The sequence below is a fragment of the Oncorhynchus kisutch genome, linkage group LG30 (assembly GCF_002021735.2).
Source record: "Oncorhynchus kisutch isolate 150728-3 linkage group LG30, Okis_V2, whole genome shotgun sequence".
Classification (NCBI taxonomy): domain Eukaryota; kingdom Metazoa; phylum Chordata; class Actinopteri; order Salmoniformes; family Salmonidae; genus Oncorhynchus; species Oncorhynchus kisutch.
In genome coordinates, this window is record NC_034203.2 from 19,140,196 (window position 1) to 19,160,465 (window position 20,270).

The following is a 20,270-nucleotide window of genomic DNA, read 5'->3' on the forward strand; positions in this document are numbered from 1 at the left end:
ACACTGGCATGTTTCACTGCACAGTTAAGAAACATTGTGGCATCTATAGGAATTCTTTCAAAGTTCATAGTTTTGTGCATAACAGTTGCTGAGATGCATATTTCATTTCTTTTAATGTACTTTCAAGATTATAATTTAATCTTGCTTTATAAATCAATAGACAAGGCAGAAAATCCAACCATAACTGGGTTGTTCTGCCAATTAAGTGCCTTTTCAGTGTAACTTAGTGAAAACAAACTTGAGTTCACATAATTTGAACATTGTCATAAAGAGCCCATGTTCAACTTAGTAAAAAAACAAGTTTTCCCAACTAAAGAAGTTAAATAAAAAAAGACCATAATGCCTATTAAGTTCAAAATAAAGTAACAGGGTTGACAACTTGATCTTAAATCAACCATTCATTTTAAGCTCGTGTGCAACAAGGAGATGCAATTGAATGCAAAATTCACCAAAAATACATTGTTTAACCATTTCTAGAGTGTCTATCTATGGGAAACAGGGTTAATGTGATATGCTCGACCCACTCAGTTTTTCACAAAACATAAAAAATTGCCAGATGAGTCGAACCTGCTCACCTGCTTTGACATTCAATGTTATATATATATATACATTCAAAAGGAATAGTTACACTATATTAAATCAAGAGTTAATTTCACAGAAGTTTTTTTTAAACCTTAAAATGAAACCACTTATCACATTAAATAATCTTTAGAAATTACTTTGTTAAAGCAAAACAATAACTAGTGCTTTACAATGATGGTGAAAACTTGGAGAAGTGTTTGGGTTCAAATCTGCCTAGAAGTCACAGAGGGTGCACAGCGGGACAGGTCAAAACGCTGAACTACGGCACTTTAACAAGTCTTCATTCATAGAAAAAAATTCTGCTGTATACAATTCTCCATGTAGACTATAGTAAAGCAACGTTTATTTAATATAACAGGCTTTTAAAATTCTATATTTGTGCACATTGACATATGTATTTTTAAAGCACTCATTTCATGTGACGACCCAACTAATAAAACTGTCCTAAATGTCCCTAAATACTAAATAACCTCAAGATAAAACTACATTGCGGAGTAGACTGGAGTAGATTAATGAGAAACACTGTCATAGTGTTCTGTACATTGCATTTGGAAATGAGTCAGCATGACATTCAATACAATCACACAATCAACTGAAGAGTTCCCGTAATTATTTTTTATTACTTCAATGTTACGATTGAATTTACAGGCACTTGGGTAACAAGCTGGGTTCTCTCGGGTCCTTACAAATGAAATGTTTCAGTGACTAGGTGCCTTGTATTGTATTGTACTGTACGACAGAACCAAAACAGAACAGAAGATGCACTCCATAGCCAAAAGACCACAAACGGATTGTGCAACACATACATAACATCATCTACGGGAACAAAATAATACAAATACTTGAGACATTATAAATTAGAAATACTGTTTTATACATCAAACAGTATGTGCTGCACATCCGTCCACAGCAGCGTGGTTACCTGGAGTAGTAAGAGGGTAAAAGATGGTTCACTGCAGAGGAGATCGTTTAAGTCCCCGCCACACCATCTATAAAATTAGGTAAAAAGTTAGCTAAACAAAACTATCAAACAGATAACATGATAGAAGTCTAAGGAAAGGAGTGATTATTGGTGTATTGAAGATATGAGCGATGTTGAATGGGAACTGGGAAAGACGAGTAGTTTCCAGGTTATAACCTATTCATTTACTGTATGGAGGCTGGCTGACTGATGTTCTGGACCCGTCGACAAAATCCCTGCTGTTCTCCTGAAATGCAAGGACACCATGTAGTGAACGTGCGAGGAGACGAGTGTATGTCTGAAATGTAATGCAACGTGTGCAATACACGTGATGCCCTCGTTAGGGACTAAGTGATGTGAAAATGACAATCACCTAGTAAGGCACAAAACACTAACAACAACAAAAAAATTGGTTAACTAGCAACTTGTGACCAACCGTATTTTCTTGGAGACAAGCGTATAAATTCAGTCAAATGAAACGTTAGGCTTAATGTAGACAAATGGCTTCTTTAGGGCCATCCCTTACACACACACACACACACACACACACACACACACGTCCTGATCTTGTCAGTCAAAGGTTCTTGTTATAAATGCATTCATCAATTAACTTGTGACCACCCACTGAGAAGTAAACAAATGAATAATGGCAGCGCTATGAGGCAACAACACTGAGCCCTGTATACAAGCAAGCATATTATACCACAGAACTTATCATATATATTTATATATTATGTGGAGGTTTCAGTTGATTGTTTTTGTGATAGAACCTATATGAGGTGGCTGTTGGGTCTTGGGTTTAACAATCAGCCAGCCCTGAATCATTTAAGCATATATTTACACAAATAACAGTTCCTCACTCTTCATCAGAATAAAAAAAACATTCACACAAAAATATAACATTTGAAATTATTATTAGCACCAGTGTATCAGATAAAGTCTTGCTACGCAAATGTACAAAGTTGCATAGTGTAGAATGTTGCCTTGTAGTGTAGAATGTTGCCTTGTAGTGTAGAATGTTGCCTTGTAGTGTAGAATGTTGCCTTGTAGTGTAGAATGTTAATGTGTGATTTGCAGCAAACCTGTATTAAGCAGCAGCTTCGGGAGAAAAAAAACGAACTAAAATCATGATTTGCAGTGTTAAAATAAATGATTCAAATGATATTTAACCATGATGTTTCACTGGGCAGTAGAAGCCTGTCTCAACTGGCAAACTTATCAGAGACATTTTAAAAGACCCACAAGCTGGTTTCATTCGACAGCTTTTCAGTTGTACATGTGGAACAGAATAGTTGTGTTGAATACTGTAAAAATGTATAATAGTAACAGGAATACTTTCTCCATGTAAGACATGTAGCTTTGGGAGCGAATGGAGGCAAAGCAAACAGAAACTTAAGGATTCCTTCACGGTTTGTTTAAAAAAAAAAATGGTTGATAACACAGAGGTTGGTACATATGCATTGAAAGTTTCTCAATACCTTCAAGCAAAAAGAATCTACATTTCACAGACAAACCATTCCCAACATGCCCTTGGGTCTAATATGATGGGTAAGGATAACTTGTTTGACACCATATCAGATTAAAAAAAGGTATATAATATGACACAGATGCATCTGAAAAGGCTGAGGACATTTTTCCTTGTTTTCTCTGTTGATGTGGTTTAGGTTGTGATTCCTCCACGTCGTAGCGTAGGAACAGTCTGGAGGTGGTGCAGTCATGTGGGTTTTCTGGAGTGAGGTAAGCCACACCTCTCCTAACCTGCTGCACCTAAGGAGAATGGATACGCGGTTTTTAACGACAGCCCTTAGTTCATTTCAGGTTCTGCTGCTTATGCTCTTCCTTTCTTTAAAAACATGAAACTTGGCTTAAATTGGCTTCTTGCTTAAAAAAAGACAAACAAAAGACCAAAAAAAGACAAACGGTTTTGGTAAAACGGTGGCATTCTGCCCGAGTGTTAGATGTGGGAAGGAGTGGTACAGACGGGATATGAGGAAGGGTACAGGGGTCGGGATAGGAGTCGGGGGTGGAGATAGAGGGGGTTAAGGTCGCTCTATGGATGGGGTGTTGAAGCAGCCGTTGGGTAACGTGTTCTTGATGTCGTTGAGGTTGGCGATGTCAGACTGGATCTCCTTGATCTGCCTATCGTAGTCGGTGATCATCTCCTCCTGGCTCTTGGCCACGTCGTTCAGCTCCGACAGCTTGCGGTCCAGGTCGCTGTTCACCATCTTGTCTTTGGCCTGCTTCAGCGACCCCTCAATCAAGCCCAGCTTGCTCAGGTCCACCTTGTCAATGTTGCCTGAACCGGAAAAGAGGTGTAAGCTTTAGCTCAATGATTTAAGTACAGTCATTTTCACTTGTGCAAGTAAAACCCTGAATGATGGAATATTGTTTGGTTACACACGATGCACAAGCCAGAAACAATAACAAAACAGAATCACAAGACAATTATAGCCCTCTCAGAAAAGAACAGTTTGCTAAATCAAATACCACTCACCCAGTGACTTAAGCAGGTCGTTGATGGTGTTGAGAACGGTCCTGACTGCACTCTTGGCTTTCCGAGCGTTGTCCTCAGCTTCCTTCGCATTGTCTGATGCCTGAAATACCAAAACAACATAGTTGACATGTCAGGGTCAGGATTCCAGACCACAACGAAGATAGCTGTAACTCAGTAAACACTTGTGAGGTCCTTTAACCTTCAGTAGCTTGCTCATCCACTTCCACTTCCTATTGCATATTGTTTAGTCTCATTGTCTCTAAACAACTTTAACAAGGACTATAAACATTTTGCAACTCCAGCTCTGTGTACACAAACACGCAGAGCACATGGGTATGATTTCCAACCCAAAGAGATCTTCTAGGAATTCCTAAGTATTGGGTTCATAAGATTCTGAGAATTTAATGATATCAGTGGATTTAAACAACACAGCCCCAGATACAGAGCATGAGTCCCAAATTACACCATATTCCCCTATATAGTACACTACTTTTGACAAGAGCCCTATGGTCCCTGGTCAAAAGTAGTGAACAACACAGGGTGCAATGTGGGACGCACACAGACAGACACGCACCATGCTAGCCATCATCATGTCCTGGTCGGCCTCAGCCTTCTTCTTGGCCAGCTCTGCCTCTGCTGCACTTAGCTGGTCCATCATGTTGTTGACCTCTCCATCCAGCTTCTTGGTGTCCTCAAAGGCCTTCTCTGCATCCACCTTGGTCTTAGCAGAACCCTGTGGGGTCCACAGGCAGAGGGGGACAGAGAGGGATTAGTGATGTTGACAACTTGAAAGTAGGTATTACATTAATTATAGGTTTAATGGTTTATTACAGTATGTGAAACATCAGATGAAAGGGGGACAGAGAGGGTTTATTATTTTATGTGAAACATCACATTAAATTACCATAAAAACAAATCAACAAAACATTTAATCTACTGAGACACCATTTATATATACACTTTATATCAAGAGGCCACCATTGATTTTGGCCCTGTCATTTCAGGACTGTAGCATATATGATGGTCATAATGTATCTAGTTATAATATAACACAAATATAATGTACCTTCTGCGCAAGGCTGGCTATCTTCTCAGCCTCCTCCGCCTTGCTCTTGGCCTCCTTTGCGTCTGCGTCTGCGTTGCCTAGCGCCCCCTCAGCCTGCTTGGTCTTCTCATTGGCTGCAGAGATGGTGGCGTTGATCTCTGGGATTCTCTTCATGGCGTTCTCAGCTGCTGTCTTGTTGTCGTTCACCCTCTTGTCAAAGTCTGTGTTGACAATAGAGAAGGAAAATGAGAAGACAGATTGATTACATATCTAATATGTGATAAAAAAATACTGGTGACTCACTACTTTGCATTATACTATTATTATAGCAATTCCTTTAACATCCATCTGAGATCCTACGTATTAGTCTGGATACGCTTTTCACTGTTACCATTCAGAATCAAATAAGCCCCTGATCTAAGGTTAGTATGGGGTAGAGAGGGACCCTTCTCTGGCCTCCCTACCAGTCCTGTTCCTACGTACCTCTCAGATTTCCCAGAATGTCTTGGGCCTCCTGGTAGGTGGACCTCCCCTTGTTGGCGGCCTCCTCAGCCAGTGCCTTGGCAGCATCAGCACGAGCCAGCAACTGATCTGCAGTCTGGACAGACAGAGACAGAGACAGACAGAGAGACAGACAGAGAAAAAACAGACAGACGAGACAGACAGACAGACAGACAGACAGACAGACAGACAGACAGACAGACAGACAGACAGACAGACAGAGACAGACACACAGACAGAGACAGACAGAGACAGGCACACAGACAGAGACAGACAGAGACAGACACACAGACAGATAGAGACAGAGAGCGAGACAGACAGAGAAAAAACAGACAGACAGACAGACAGAGACAGATGGGGGAATAAGTCATCAGTGAATTTAAACATATTTTTCTGGGTGCTCCTAACTTTTCTTAGCTAGGAGCATCAGTGCTACCAATGAAACATGTTAATTTAGAGCCATGCATACTACTCAATTAATTTGAATAATTCTGGCATCATGGCTTGCTGATTTTCACTATACTTAGTTGCTGAACGAGTGAAGAGGCCCATAAATACTGTGGTAATTCGTCACTTATGCAACGTGGTCATTTTCAATTTCATGCCTCCTTTAATGAGGCACGCTAAAGCTAATCTTAGACGGAGACACACTCCAGTTTTTTCATGTAGGAAACCACCACCGTACGAGGTTTACATGCGAGGCATAGATCACATGTTGATGTTTGTCTATTTAGAGCAAAGGTTATAGACAAGAAAGAGAAAGTAAAAAAGGTAGTGTTGCAAAAATCTGGTAATGTTCCCAAACTTTCCAGGGGCCTCATTTATAAACGTTGCTTATGTACAAAACATGCAATCGCCAGTTTTCACACAAAAGTTGATTTATAAAAACCTGAACTTCACATGAGAATGTTAACTCCTCACAAACCTTAAACTTTACGTACAATATCTAGTGGTTGAAGTATTGCATTGGAGGCAAGTAAGTAGGCATGTATTTTGTGCAAATGGGGGATGTGATGACACGCTATTGAAAATCAAATCAAAAACAGGAGCCATTTGCCGCTGTTTGTTTTATTTTTGGAATCTAGAATAATTAGACATAGGAGTCTATTTCCTATTTATTTAATTTTCAAAACAATTGCAGAAGAAATTCCTCACCTTTTCTGGCTGTGATGGGTTCGTATTCCCAGCCTACAACAAATGACCATATGAATCTCTCATTTAATTTGAGCCTAGTAAATAGATAGGCTATACGCATTTCAAGTTTGGCTGTATGCGATCCAATAGACAGTGTGGTTTATAATAGGCTACACGGTCGAATTTAACAGTTGAACAGACAGTTTACCTTTTTCATTGAAAAATGTATGCTACTACTGTAAGTAGAATACTGTAATTACACTGAAAATATAAACACAACATGTAAAGTGTTGGTCCCATGTTTCATGAGCTGAATCAAAAGAAAGATGGCAGAAATGGTCCATACACACAAAAAGCTTTTTTCAAATGTTGTGCACAAATTTGTTGACATCCCTGATCGTGAGCATTTCTACACAAACTATCAGAAACCGTTTCCGATAAGCTCATCTTCGTGCTCGTAGTCCTCACCATTTTTTTTTATTTGAAACATTGTATCAACTATTAACTTGGGTCTGCCTGAAGCTAGTGAACATGCAACATTGTATAAAATATTCTGGTCCCTCAGAGTTGCCAGTGAGCTCGAGACAGACACAGCTGTAGGCTATTTGTGCAAGGGTTAAGAAGCAGTGCTTGACTTTGGCAGGAGATCACTGGAGCGGAGTACCGGCACGTCAAATTTTATACTGCTTGAGCTCCTGTTCCTCTTATAGAATATTATCTCAAAGGTATTGTGGAGCTCGTGCACCTAAATATAAACAGTACCAGCACCCAAAACGAATACCAGAACCTATTTCAGTCCAAAGCAAGCACTGATAAGAAGTAACCAGGTTGGCCTATTTCATGACGTTTTCACTGGATCAGAGTGATTATTGAAAGGGAGAGAGCTGGATTTTAAATTTTTTATATATATTGAAGAACTATTGTATTCTCAATGGATGGAAAAACAGACTTGTTTGATGTGAAGAAAACATTAACATGAGAAGCTCCACAGGTGTGTTAATCCACTCAGAAAAACTATCAGATCCCCAAATGGGCACATTTATATGCTTGCATTTGGCCAGGTAGACTATAGGCCTATTCTATGCGTGCACATCCTTAGTCAACATTGGACAGGAGAGCTCCAAATAAAATAAATAAATTGCCAAAACTCGCAAATGGAATTAAATAAACCAAAAACGTGTTTCTCAAAAGTGTGGCGTAGGTTGTGTACACCGCAAACAATGTGTCCACTCCGACAATGACAATGGAAAGACAGGAATAAGAATATTGAATGCCATAACAAAAATGACCATCACCAAAGTAACAAACATTGTAGATTTGATAGAAATTAACAGTAAATGTACTACTGGTGATATAATGTAAATGGATATTGACATACACAAACAATTCACACAATGAAGTTCTGAATATTCACAAACAGGCAGGACGGAGCACATTCTGGAGAGAAGTGCTACACAGAGCCCTGCGCATTGTAAAAAAATAAATAAAATATCAGAGGCGCATGGTGATGCAGTACAGAGCTTGATTTGGCCTCTGCATGCTTCGCAATTCCATCACACCGTCCATATGGAGCCTCCGACCACATTTTCGGATCAAGCATACATTTTATTCTAAGCCTCCGCAATGGATGGAGATGGATGCACACACACACACACACACACACACACACACACACACACACACACACACACACACACACACACAGAGAGATTAGTCTCAAAACGGCATGAAACAAAGAACTTTCTTCTGAAACTCAGTCTATTCTTGTTCTGAGAAATGAAAGCTATTCCATGCGAGAAACTGAAGTACAACGCTGTGTACTACTCCCTTCACAGAACAGTGCAAACTGGCTCTAACCAGAATAGAAAGGGGAGTGGGAGGCCCCGGTGCACAACTGCGCAAGAAGACAAGTACATTAGAGTGCCTAGTTTGACAAACAGACTCCTCACATGTCCTCAACTAGCAGCGTCATTAAAAAGTACCCGCAAAACACCCGTCTCAACGTCAACAGTGAAGAGGCGACTCTGGGATGCGGGCCTTCTAGGCAAAGCTGTAAAGAAAAAGTCATATTTCAGGCTGGCCAATAAAAAAAAGATTAAGATTGATCTTTTGCCTGACACTTGACAGACAAATTTAAGTTTGAGGTGTACGGATCACAAAGAAGAACATTCATGAGATGCAGGAAAAAATGAAACGATGCTGGGGGAGTGCTTGACGCCATCTGTCAAGCATGGTGGAGGCAATGTGATGGTCTGGGGGTGCTTTGGTGGTGGTAAAAGTGGGAGCTTTGTACAGGGTAAAAGGGATCTTGAAAAAGAAGGAAGGCTATCACTCCATTTTGCAACGCCATGCCATACCCTGTGGACGGCACTTAATTGGAGCCAATTTCCTCCTACAACAGGACAATGAGCCAAAGCACAGCTCCAAACTATGCAATAACTATTTAGGGAAGAAGCAGTCAGCTGGTATTCTGTCTATAATGGAGTGGCCAACACAGTCACCGGATCTCAACCCTATTGAGCTGTTGTGGGAGCAGCTTGACAGTATGGTACGTCAGAAGTGCCCATCCAACTTGTGGGAGATGCTTCAGGAAGCATGGGGTGAAATCTCTTCAGATTACCTCAACAAATTGACTAGAATGCCAAAGGTCTGCAGGGCTGTAATTGCTGCAAATTGAGGATTCTTTGACAAAATCAAAGTTTGGACACAATTATTTCAATTAAAAATCATAAATTATAACCATGTCAACGTCTCGACTATATTTCCTACTCATTTTACAACTCATTTCATGTAGGTTTTCATGGAAAACAAGGACATTTATAAGTGACCCCAAGCTTTTGAACGTTAATATATATTATATATATGAAAATAGTGCCCTCAGAAGGTATTCAGACGCCTTGACTTTTTCCACATTGTTACGTTACAGCCCTATTCTAAAATGGATTAAAGAAACAAATCCTCAGCAATCTACACACAATACCCCATAATGACAAAGAGATGTGCAAATTTAAAAAAACAAAAACAAAACAGAAATACCTTATTTACGTAAGTATTCAGAACCTTTGCTATGAGACTCGAAATTGAGCTCAGGTGCATCCTGATTCCATTGATGCTCCTTGAGATGTTCCGATCACTTGATTAGAGTCCACCTGTGGTAAATTCAATTGATTGGACATGATTTGAAAAAGGCACAGCTGTCTCCATAAGGCTCCACAGTTGACAGTGCATGTCAGAGCAAAAAACAAACCATGAGGGCAAAGACAGCATTAAGTCGAGGCACAGATCTGGGGAAGGGTACCGAAACATTTCTGCCGCATTGAAGGTCCCCAGGAACCCAGTGGCCTCCATCATTCTTAAATGGAAGAAGTTTGGAACCACCAAGACTCTTCCTAGAGTTGGTCGGCCAGCCAAACTGAGCAATTGGGGGAGAAGGGTCTTGGTCAGGGAGGTGACCAAGAACCCGATGGTCACAGCTCCAGAGTTCCTCTGTGGAGATGGGAGAACCTTCCAGAAGGACAACCATCTCTGCAGCACTCCATCAATCAGGCCTTTATGGTAATGGCCAGGCAAAAGCCACTCCTCAGTAAAAGGCACATGACATCCCGCTTGGAGTTTGCTAGAGGCCACCTAAAGACTCTCAGAACCATGAGAAACAAGATTCTCTGGTCTGATGAAACCAAGATTAAACTATTTGGCCTGAATGCCAAGCTTCATGTCTGGAGGAAACCTGGCACCATCCCTACGGTGAAGCATGGTGGCGGTAGCATCATGCTGCGGGGCATGTTTTTCAGGGCAGGGACTGGGAGACTAGTCAGGATCAAGGCATGGATGAACAGCGCAAAGTTCAGAGATATTGATGAAAACTTGCTCCAGAGCGCTCAGGACCTCAGACAGGGGCGTGGGGTCACCTTCCAACAGGACAATTACCTGCCAACGCAGGAGGGCTTCTGGACAAGTCTCTGAATGTTCTTGAGTGGCCCAGCCAGAGCCCGGACTTGAAACCGATCGAACATCTCTGGAGAGACCTGAAAATTGCTGTGCAGCGACGCTCCCCATCCAACCTCACAGAGCTTGAGAGGATCTGCAAATAAAAATGGAAGAAACTCCCCAAATGCACGTGTGCAAAGCTTGTAGCCTCATACCCAAGAAGTTCTGAATACTTTTGTAAATGTGATATTTACATTTTTTTGCTTTGTCATTATGGTGTATTGTGTGGAAATTGATGAGAAAAAAACGAAACCATTTAATATATTAAAATAAGGCTGCAACCTAACAAAATGTGGAAAAAGTCAAGGGGTCTGAAAACTTTCCGAATGCACTGTATCTAGTTGTTACTGCTCGAATAAAACAATCTCGGTGACCTACAGCCTAACGATCAAACAATCGACCAGTCGACTAATTGGGGTCCTACTAAACAAAATATATAGTCTTTTGTGTGTGGGCAGTAGCATTTACTTTTAAATTGTTTTGAATATACAATCAATCTTGCAGAACGCGCAGACAATGTACGGCATGGAGGGGGAACCAGCCATGTTGCAGACACCGATGTCGTGCTCCTGAACAAACTAAACAGCCTTTGCCCGCTTTGAGGATAACACAGCGCCGCTGACGCGGCCCGCTCCCAAGGACTGTGGGCTCTCCCTCACTTCGGCCACAGAGAACAAGACATTTAAGCGTGTTAACCCTTGCAAAGCTCCTGGCCCAGACGGCATCCCTAGCCGTGTCCTCAGAGCATGTGCAGACCAGCTGGCTGGAGTGTCTACGGACATATTGAATCTATCCCTATCCCAGTCCTCTGTTCCCACTTTCTTCAAGATGTCTACCATTGTTCCTGTACCCAAGAAAGCAAAGGTAACTGAACTAAATGACTATCGCCATGTAGCACTCACTTTTGTCATCATGAAGTACTTTGAGAGGCTAGTTAAGGATCATATCGACTCTACCTTACCTAACACCATAGACCCACATCAATTTGTTTACCGCCCCAATAGATCCAGACGATGAAATCGCCAATGCACTGCACACTGCCCTATCCCATCTGGACAAGAGGAATACCCATGTAAGAATGTTGTTCATTGACTATAGCTCAGCCCTCCAAGCTCATCATTAAACTTGGGATCCTGGGTCAGAACTCCGCCCTGTGCAACTGGGTCCTGAACTTCCCGACAGGCCACCCCCAGGTGGTGAAGGTAGGAAACAACACCTCCACTTCGCTGATCCTCAACACAGGGGCTCCACAAGGGTGTGTACTCAGCCCCTTCCTGTACTTCCTTGTTAACCCATGACTGTGTGGCACGCATGCCTCCAACTCAATCATCAAGTTGGCAGATGACAACAGTAGTAGGCCTGATTACCAACAAAGACGAGACAGCCTACAGGAAGGAGGTGAGGGCCCTGGCAGAGTGTTACCAGGAAAATAACCTCTCCCTCAACAAAACGTTCAGGAAACAGAGTGAGTACACCCCTATCTACATCGACATGAACACAGTGGAGAAGGTGGATAACTTCAAGTTCCTCGGCGTACACACCACTGACAATCTGAAATGGTCCATCCACACAGACAGCGTCGTGAAGGAGTCTGAAAAAAATTGTCTTGACCCATAAGACAATCAAACCTTTACAGATGCACATTTGAAAGCATGCTGTCGGTCTGTATCACCGCCTGGTACGGCAATTACACCACCCGCAACCGCAGGGCTCTCCAGAGGGTGGTGTGGAATGGTCAACGCATCACCGGGGGCACACTGCCTGCCATCCAGGACACCTAAAGCACCAAATGTCACAGGAAGGCCGAAACGATCAAAGACATTAACCACGCGAGCCACAGCCTGTTCACCCCGCTATCATCCAGAAGGCAAGGTCAGTACAGGTGCATCAAAGCTGGGACCGAGAGACTGATAAACAGCCATCAGACTGTTAAGTAGCCATCAACTAGCCGGCTACCATCCGGTTCCTCGTCCCTGCACCTTAGAGGCTGCTGCTTTATATACATTTGAAGTCGGAAGTTTACATACACCTTAGCCAAATACATTTTAACTCAGTTTTTCACAATTCCTGACATTTAATCCTAGTAAAAATTCCCTGCCTTAGGATCACCACTTCATTTTAAGAATGTGAAATGTCAAAATAATAAAAGTAGAGAGAATAATTTATTTCAGATTTGATTTCTTTCATCACATTCCAAGTTTGTCAGAAGTTTACATACACTTAATTAGTATTTGGTAGCATTGACTTTAAATTGTTTAACTTGGGTCAAACATTGCGGGTAGCCTTCCAGAAGCTTCCCACAATAACTTAGGTGAATTTTGGCCCACTTCTCCTGACAGAGCTGGCGTAACTGAATCAGATTTGTAGGCCACTTTTCTCACACACGCCTTTTCAGTTCTGCCCACACATTTTCTATAGGATTGAGGTCAGGGCTTGTGATGGCCACTCCAATACCTTGACTTTGTTGTCCTTAAGCCATTTTGCCACAACTTTGGAAGTATGCTTGGGGTCATTGTCCATTTGGAAGACCAATTTGCGACCAAGCTTCAACTTACTGATGTCTTGAGATGTTGCTTCAATATATCCACATTATTTTCCTTCCTCATGACGCCATCTATTTTGTGAAGTGCACCAGTCCCTCCTGCAGGAAAGCACCCCCACAACGTGATGCTGCCACCCCCAGTGCTTCACGGTTGGGATGGTGTTCTTCGGCTTGCAAGCCTCCCCCTTTTTCCTCCAAACATAACGATGGTCATTATGGCCAAACAGTTCTATTTGTGTTTCATCAGACCAGAGGACATTTCTCCAAAAAGTATGATCTTTGTCATCATGTGCAGTTGCAAACCGTAGTCTGGCTTTTTTTATGGCAGTTTTGGAGCAGTGGCTTCTTCCTTGCTGAGCGGCCTTTCATGTTATATCGATATAGGACTCGTTTTACTGTGGATGTAGATATTTTTGTACATGTTTCCTCCAGCATCTTCACAAGGTCCTTAGCTGCTGTTCTGGGATTGATTTGCACCTTTCACACCAAAGTACATTCATCTCTAGGAGACAGAACGCGTCTCCTTCCTGAGCGGTATGACGGCTGCATGGTCACATGGTGTTTATACTTGCGTACTATTGTTTGTACAGATGAACGTGGTACCTTCAGGTGTTTGGAAATGGCTCCCAAGGATGAACCAGACTTGTGGAGGTCTTGGCTGATTTCTTTTGATTTTCCCATGATGTCAAGCAGAGAGGCACTGAGTTTGAAGGTAGGCCTTGAAATACATCCACAGGTACACTTCCTATTGACTCAAATTATGTCAATTAGCCTATCAGAAGCTTCTAAAACCATTACATAATTTTCTGGAATTTTCCAAGCTGTTTAAAGGCACAGTCATCTTAGTGTATGTAAACTTCTGACCCACTGAAATAGTGAATTATAAGTGAAATAATCTGTCTGTAAACAATTGATGTAAAAATGACTTGTGTCATGCACTAAGTAGATGTCCTAACCGACTTGCCAAAACTATAGTTTGTTAACAAGACATTTGTGGAGTGGTTGAAAAACGAGTTTTAATGACTCCAAACTAAGTGTATGTAAACTTCTGATTTCAACTGCACATAGAATCACTGGTCATAATAATAACGGAACACTAGTCATTTTAATAATGTTTACATTCTGCTTTACGCATCTCTTATGAATATATTGTATTCTATTCTACTGTATTTTAGTCAATGCAACTCCGACATTACTCGTCCTAATATTTACATATTTCTTAATTCCATTCTTTTAGTTTTTAGATTTGTATTGTGTTGTATTGTTGTGAATTGTTAGATTCTACTTCACTGTTTGAGCTAGGAACATCAGCATTTCGCTACACCCACAATAACATCTGCTAAATATGTAATTGTGACCAATAAAATGTTATTTTATTTGATGTTTAGTTGGGAAAAAAATCCCTGAAAAATATCCAAACATTCTGCCCACAGCTCTACAGAAATGTGATCTAATTAGCCATTGCGCTTTCTTTTAGAAACAGCCATAGCCCATTTCAATAGTTCAAAATTCAACCGCAAATTAATTGTCACAATAAATGCTGAATGGTACTGATGGGGAGCAAAAAGCCTATACAGTTACATTTCGGGATTCATTTTTTACAATATACCGTATCGTCTTGACAATATCGCAATATTATTTTTGCGTTAGTTGGCTGCACCATCTTCTTCTTCTTAAATATGGAGCCAATTTGTTTTCAGCACTTTTATTTCCATTACTGATCAAAACTGGTTCTCTCATGTCTCTCTCTTGTCCCTCTGCAGCAGACATATGGTGAGCAACACGTTTGGAACATCGAATCACAATAAAATCACAGTACCGAATCGGCAATAAATATAGAACCGTGAGAATTGCAAGACACATCGTATCGGCACCTAGGTATCGGGATAATATTGTATCGCAAGGTCCCTGGCAATTCCCAGCCTTAGTGAATGGAGGGTGTTTTTCAGAGTTCTAACGCACGTTCACAGTTTTAGGATGGGTCGGATTTATAACGGGAAACATGTATGGTGTACGGCAAGTTTATAAATCAATGTTTTTTTACGGACATATTCCTTTCATTAATGGCACATGCAGATATTTAGTGTGAAATTTACACAATGGTTATGAGGCCCCTGATTTTGCAGATATACTCGTTGGAAGATTCCTGGAATCTGTCTGGAAAAAGCAGGAATTCAGGGAATCCTCAAACTGGGTTTCTGGTAGCCTGAGAATTTGGGAAAGTTATCAACATTTTGTAACCCTAAGTAATGGTCTCCTGTCCTACCTGCTGCTCAGTCTTTCCCTTCTCCAGCAGCTTGCGGACCTCAGTCTCCTTCCCTCTCAGGTCGTCCCTCAGGTCGTTGTACTCCTTCTCCGTCTTGTCAATCAGCTTGTCCAGGTCTGACGCCTCCTTCTTGATCTTGCTCGCTTCGCCCTGTAATCAGAAGTCAAGGTAAGTTATCTTTCAAGACTTGGAAATGACTTCAGTAATGTCCTGATGGCCATTTACATTTATGTCTTTGATACACAAACCCTTTCAATGAATCTGAAGAGTATCCTGTCAATCATTCGAGACAGGGAACATATTCCAAAGGGTTGTTTCATCAATGAAGAGACGCCTGATGATGCCACCTACCTCCCAATTGACATCCTATTCCCTTTCTAGTGCGCACATTTTGACCAGTAGTGCACTATTAAGGAAATAGGGTGCCATTTGGGATGCAGAACTGTCTCCCCCTAAAAGAGGAGCAGTCACTTCATGCAACTGACCTCCAGTGATTTGGTGTTGAAGGGTGGCAGGCTGGTCAGGTTAGAGTAGATCTTCAGGGCTTTGTCGCCTGCCTCCTCTGCCTCAGCATGCACTTTGTTGGCCTGTTTCTCCAGGTTATTAGCCAGGTCCTTTGCTTCATTGTACCTAAGAGGGTGAACATGACAGTTTCAATTATTGACAATTTCTGGACAGAATAAATGTTCCTGAAATGGGATTTATTTCGATTGAGAAAATAAAGGAGGAATCATCACAGAAAAGTGCTGCTGCTGACAGTGACATACTTCCTGTTGAGCTCGTCAATGTCTTTGTTGGTCTTTCCCTCGCCATCTAGAGTCTTCATCAGCAGGTTGAGAGCCTTGGTGGACGTGTCGTTGGCATCCTTGGCGATCTTCTCGATTTGATCCGCATCCATTTTATGTCTACAGATGTAACAGGATGAGGCTTATTATTTCATCGACTACGTGACGGGGCTTCTTACAGCTCAAGAAAAATAAAATAAAAAGTGGTGATTGGGTTCACGCACCCAAACATATACATTTTAGTTCTGGCCTACCAATTATATTGATTTAATTAAAGCAATTCATATTTCATTTTTTTGCGTGTTCCCCCTTTTTCAGTCAAGAATAGCACATCCCAGACATCCCAGGCAATACATTTCAGAGAACAACAATTGTAGCAGTTCTTACTTGTCGGCCAGATTGCGAGCCTCCTCTGCCAGAAGCGTCATGTTGTTAGGATCTGCAGTGTTTGAGGGTGTTTTGATGTCCTGGGCGAGAAAAAAAATAAAGTACGAAATCAATGAACCCCCATTATTTCTTTTTCATGCAGGAGGACTTGCTCATTGTGCTACGGGACCAAATATGAACCGGGGGTCTGTACAACAAAAATAGACAAATAACATGGTGCTCAAAGCATCGAGATCCTACCCTTCATAATATCATTATTTGTTATATACAATATTTGACCAAATATGATCCGTTTTTAGAATGAAAGCGTCATTTTTTTTGTCATGTTGCTGTTGGATGCTAATTTCCATCCTATGGATTCTATATGTAATTATAGAGCTCCAAGTATCTTACTGAACACCTGGAGCAATATAATTACATATAGAATCCCTAGAATGGACATTATTATCCTAGCAACATGACACAAAAAAGATAACTTTCATTATAGAAACTGATCATACATGGTAGAACATTGGATGAATATTGTATAAAACAAATGCATTTCTCAAAATTATCATTAGGGGATGACCGACCAGTTTGCTGATGGCGTCCTTGGCCTTATCCAGTTCCTCGCGGGCACGGTCGACCAGGTTCTCAGTGTCTCGGACCCGGTTGCGGGCCTTGTCGGTCTGGGTTCCCGTGTCGTCCACACCGTTCCTGATGTTCTGCAGACGGTTCCACTGAGTGGTCAGCGTGTTGTTCAGGTTTCCCAGGCGCTCCAGCAGGCCTTTGTCTACATCTGAAAATATAGATTAAGAAGTAAATAAAAGTACATTTCACATAGTCCTCTCTGATCCAGCACCTGGGACAAGGTTTAATGGATGTGTGCATACCACCCCACTACATAACTGAAAACAGCATTCACAACTAACATGCCTGAATCATTTGATTTAACTCCACTGGGATAGAACAACATTCTTTCAGGTTAATTATGCCGAATAGTTCTTTAAAAATTGACATGAGGTCCTTTGTCTAATTCTAGTTGTTTCAAGTGAGACCTACTTTAAAATATATACATATTTTTTTTTAAATGGACATATTTAGAGTCCTGTACTTTTGCTGGTCTGAGCCTCCTCCAGCAGATCCATGATGGCTTTCTCTGCCTGCTTCAGACGGTCCTCAAAAGCCTTGTCACTGACAGCCTCCGACGTAGAGCCCAGGTTGTCAATCAAATTCTGCAGGTCATGCAGCTTCTGTCTCTGCTGGTTCACCTATGTAAGTATAAAACCATAAGGGTTAGTGTGGTTGCCTATGCAGCTATACAGACATGTCAAGCACACAACTTAATTAAATATATTTTAAAAATATTTGGACAAAGACAGTGAAGAGAGACAGGAAAGGAAGGAGGAGAGACAGTGTGGTAGAACTCAACTTTATTAACAAAAATAATTAACTGACGAAAACAACACCAAGAGTCTGTACCTTGTCTCTGATGAGAGAGTAACAAGCTGGACACTGCTGGCAGCCAAGAGTAGAGCGGTTGTAGAAGTAGTTCTCCTCACACATGTCACACCTGGCTCCTACAAAGCCTGGGCTGCACTCGCAGCGGCCATCGTCCTTACACTGGGTCGTGGAGGAGCCCTCTGGGTCGCAGTCACACGCTGAAGTAGAGGAAGAAGAGAAACAGATCAATTAAAAAGGCTCGTAAAACATGTGTGATTCCAGAGTGGAGGTTTGAAAAGCTACAATGACAAATACAGAGGGGAATCTTCAAGTTAGAATGATGTTCTCTTCCCATCAGACACAAACTCCACATGTGATATAGTAATGCACATCTGCACGCCATAATATGAAATGTTGCAAGAGTTTAATCTCAATGGTCGAGGATAGAGAAAGGAGGAAAAGTATGGTAGCCATACGTTTGCAGCCAGACAATCCGAATCCAAAGAAGTTGACCTCGCAGCGTTCACAGCGCAGACCGGTGACGCCGGGCTGGCATTCACACTGACCGGAACTGATGTCACACTGACCATTGGTGGACCCAATAGGATTGCAGGTGCATCTGTCACGACAACAAAATAAAATCAAGGCATACTACAACTTAGCTATTGAAACATAGCCATGAACACAATCAAACAGCTAAAGCTTCATATAACAGACCACAATTTCTAGTAAGATATTTATTAATTAGAATAATTATTCATGTTTATTGGTCTTTATTTTTGTATTGAATGTGACAAATCACAAACCAAAAAAAGATGATACATTTCTTTGGCTTTTCTACGAGGAGTACCTTATTAATTACTCAGAAATGCTTCCACTAAAAGCTGGATATTAAGGTGTAAAAAGAGAAGGTCTACAGAGTGGGTACTGACCGTACGCAACCTGTGCCGCTCTGCAGGTTGAAGAAGCCAGGCTCACAGGCGCTGCAGTCCCTGTTGATGACGTGGGCGAGACACGGGCACTGGCCTGTGACCTGTAGACAGGTGGTTTGTCTGTCCACTGTGCCGTACAGAGAGCAGGAGCAGGCTGGGGACAGGAGAGAAGAGAAACCCATGACTACCACTGCAAGCATCAGTCGTCTCTGTATAGTATGTGGAACTCAACAGTACACAGGATAGAATGGAATAGAGAGAGACCCATTATCACCGATGAACACATCAGTCAGTATGTGGAACTCAACTGTACACACACACACAGAGGTCATTTTCTCATCTTACGCTTGCACTTGTCGTTGGGGTTGGTGGCCAGAGGGCTTCCATAGAAGCCCTCTTTGCAGCGGTCGCAGAAGAAGCCGTCTGTGTTGTAGATACACTTGAGGCACTCCCCGGTCTCTCGGTCACAGTTGCCCACAGCGTTGGGGTCGATGTTGTCGCTACACTTACAGGCCCGACACACCCTCACCGGCCCGTTCTCACCCAGGGGGTCTCCGAAGAAACCGTCGTCACACAGCTCACAACGCTTGCCTGGGGAAAGATGCAATTCATAGTTTGGATTACGTGATAATGAATATATTTGAATATCTAATAAAAGCTCCCATACATTCAACTCCTGAATTGAGAAATAGGTTCATACAATAAACACAATTTGGAACATTCATCATGAAGTTTTATCCATTTACAAAGTTGAAGTTAGGTTTCTTTTACGGAATCAAAGTCTGTTTATCAGACGGAATCAAAGTCTGTTAATAGAAAGGAAATGGTTCAGGCCACCTTTATGTCTGTATGGGAATATGGGGATGTTATTTACATGCATGTTGCAGCATCCACACTTTAAACCCTTGGTTGCTGTATATTGTTGTGCCCCAAGGTTCATTACTGGCTCCGGTTTCAAAACTTACCACTATTCCTTATATCTAGAAATAGTTTTGGGCCTCTTTAGCCGCCAGAAGAGAGCAGAATTGTATGTTATTTATCTATAAAGCGTTAATGCAAAAACATCCAATGTATTTGACATCTCTAAACTCTTATCGAATGACTCATTCTAAAACTAGGTTGATGAATTACACTTCAGATCCCCCCCAGTTTCTACACAGATCGGAAAATGCACCTACAGTTATGCTGCACCCTACATGTGAAACAATTTACACAAAACTATTAGAATGGAT

At 41.7% G+C, this 20,270-nt stretch overlaps 1 protein-coding gene across 1 annotated transcript in view; it reads right to left on the reverse strand.

Moving 5' to 3' along the window:
- Nucleotides 1-646: 646 nt before the first annotated feature.
- LOC109875288 (laminin subunit gamma-1-like) overlaps nucleotides 647-20,270 on the reverse strand; it is an 84,135-nt gene continuing 64,511 nt past the window's right edge. The window contains exons 14-28 of the mRNA XM_020467591.2: nucleotides 19,384-19,629; nucleotides 19,039-19,192; nucleotides 18,583-18,725; nucleotides 18,146-18,324; nucleotides 17,778-17,934; nucleotides 17,257-17,462; nucleotides 16,685-16,764; nucleotides 16,280-16,417; nucleotides 15,998-16,142; nucleotides 15,513-15,662; nucleotides 5,566-5,680; nucleotides 5,104-5,303; nucleotides 4,612-4,770; nucleotides 4,038-4,137; nucleotides 647-3,839 (exon numbers count right to left, since the gene is read on the reverse strand). Coding sequence (XP_020323180.1) covers nucleotides 3,583-3,839; nucleotides 4,038-4,137; nucleotides 4,612-4,770; nucleotides 5,104-5,303; nucleotides 5,566-5,680; nucleotides 15,513-15,662; nucleotides 15,998-16,142; nucleotides 16,280-16,417; nucleotides 16,685-16,764; nucleotides 17,257-17,462; nucleotides 17,778-17,934; nucleotides 18,146-18,324; nucleotides 18,583-18,725; nucleotides 19,039-19,192; nucleotides 19,384-19,629 — 2,429 coding nt within the window. The 3' untranslated portion in view covers nucleotides 647-3,582. The remainder of the gene's footprint in view (nucleotides 3,840-4,037; nucleotides 4,138-4,611; nucleotides 4,771-5,103; nucleotides 5,304-5,565; nucleotides 5,681-15,512; nucleotides 15,663-15,997; nucleotides 16,143-16,279; nucleotides 16,418-16,684; nucleotides 16,765-17,256; nucleotides 17,463-17,777; nucleotides 17,935-18,145; nucleotides 18,325-18,582; nucleotides 18,726-19,038; nucleotides 19,193-19,383; nucleotides 19,630-20,270) is intronic.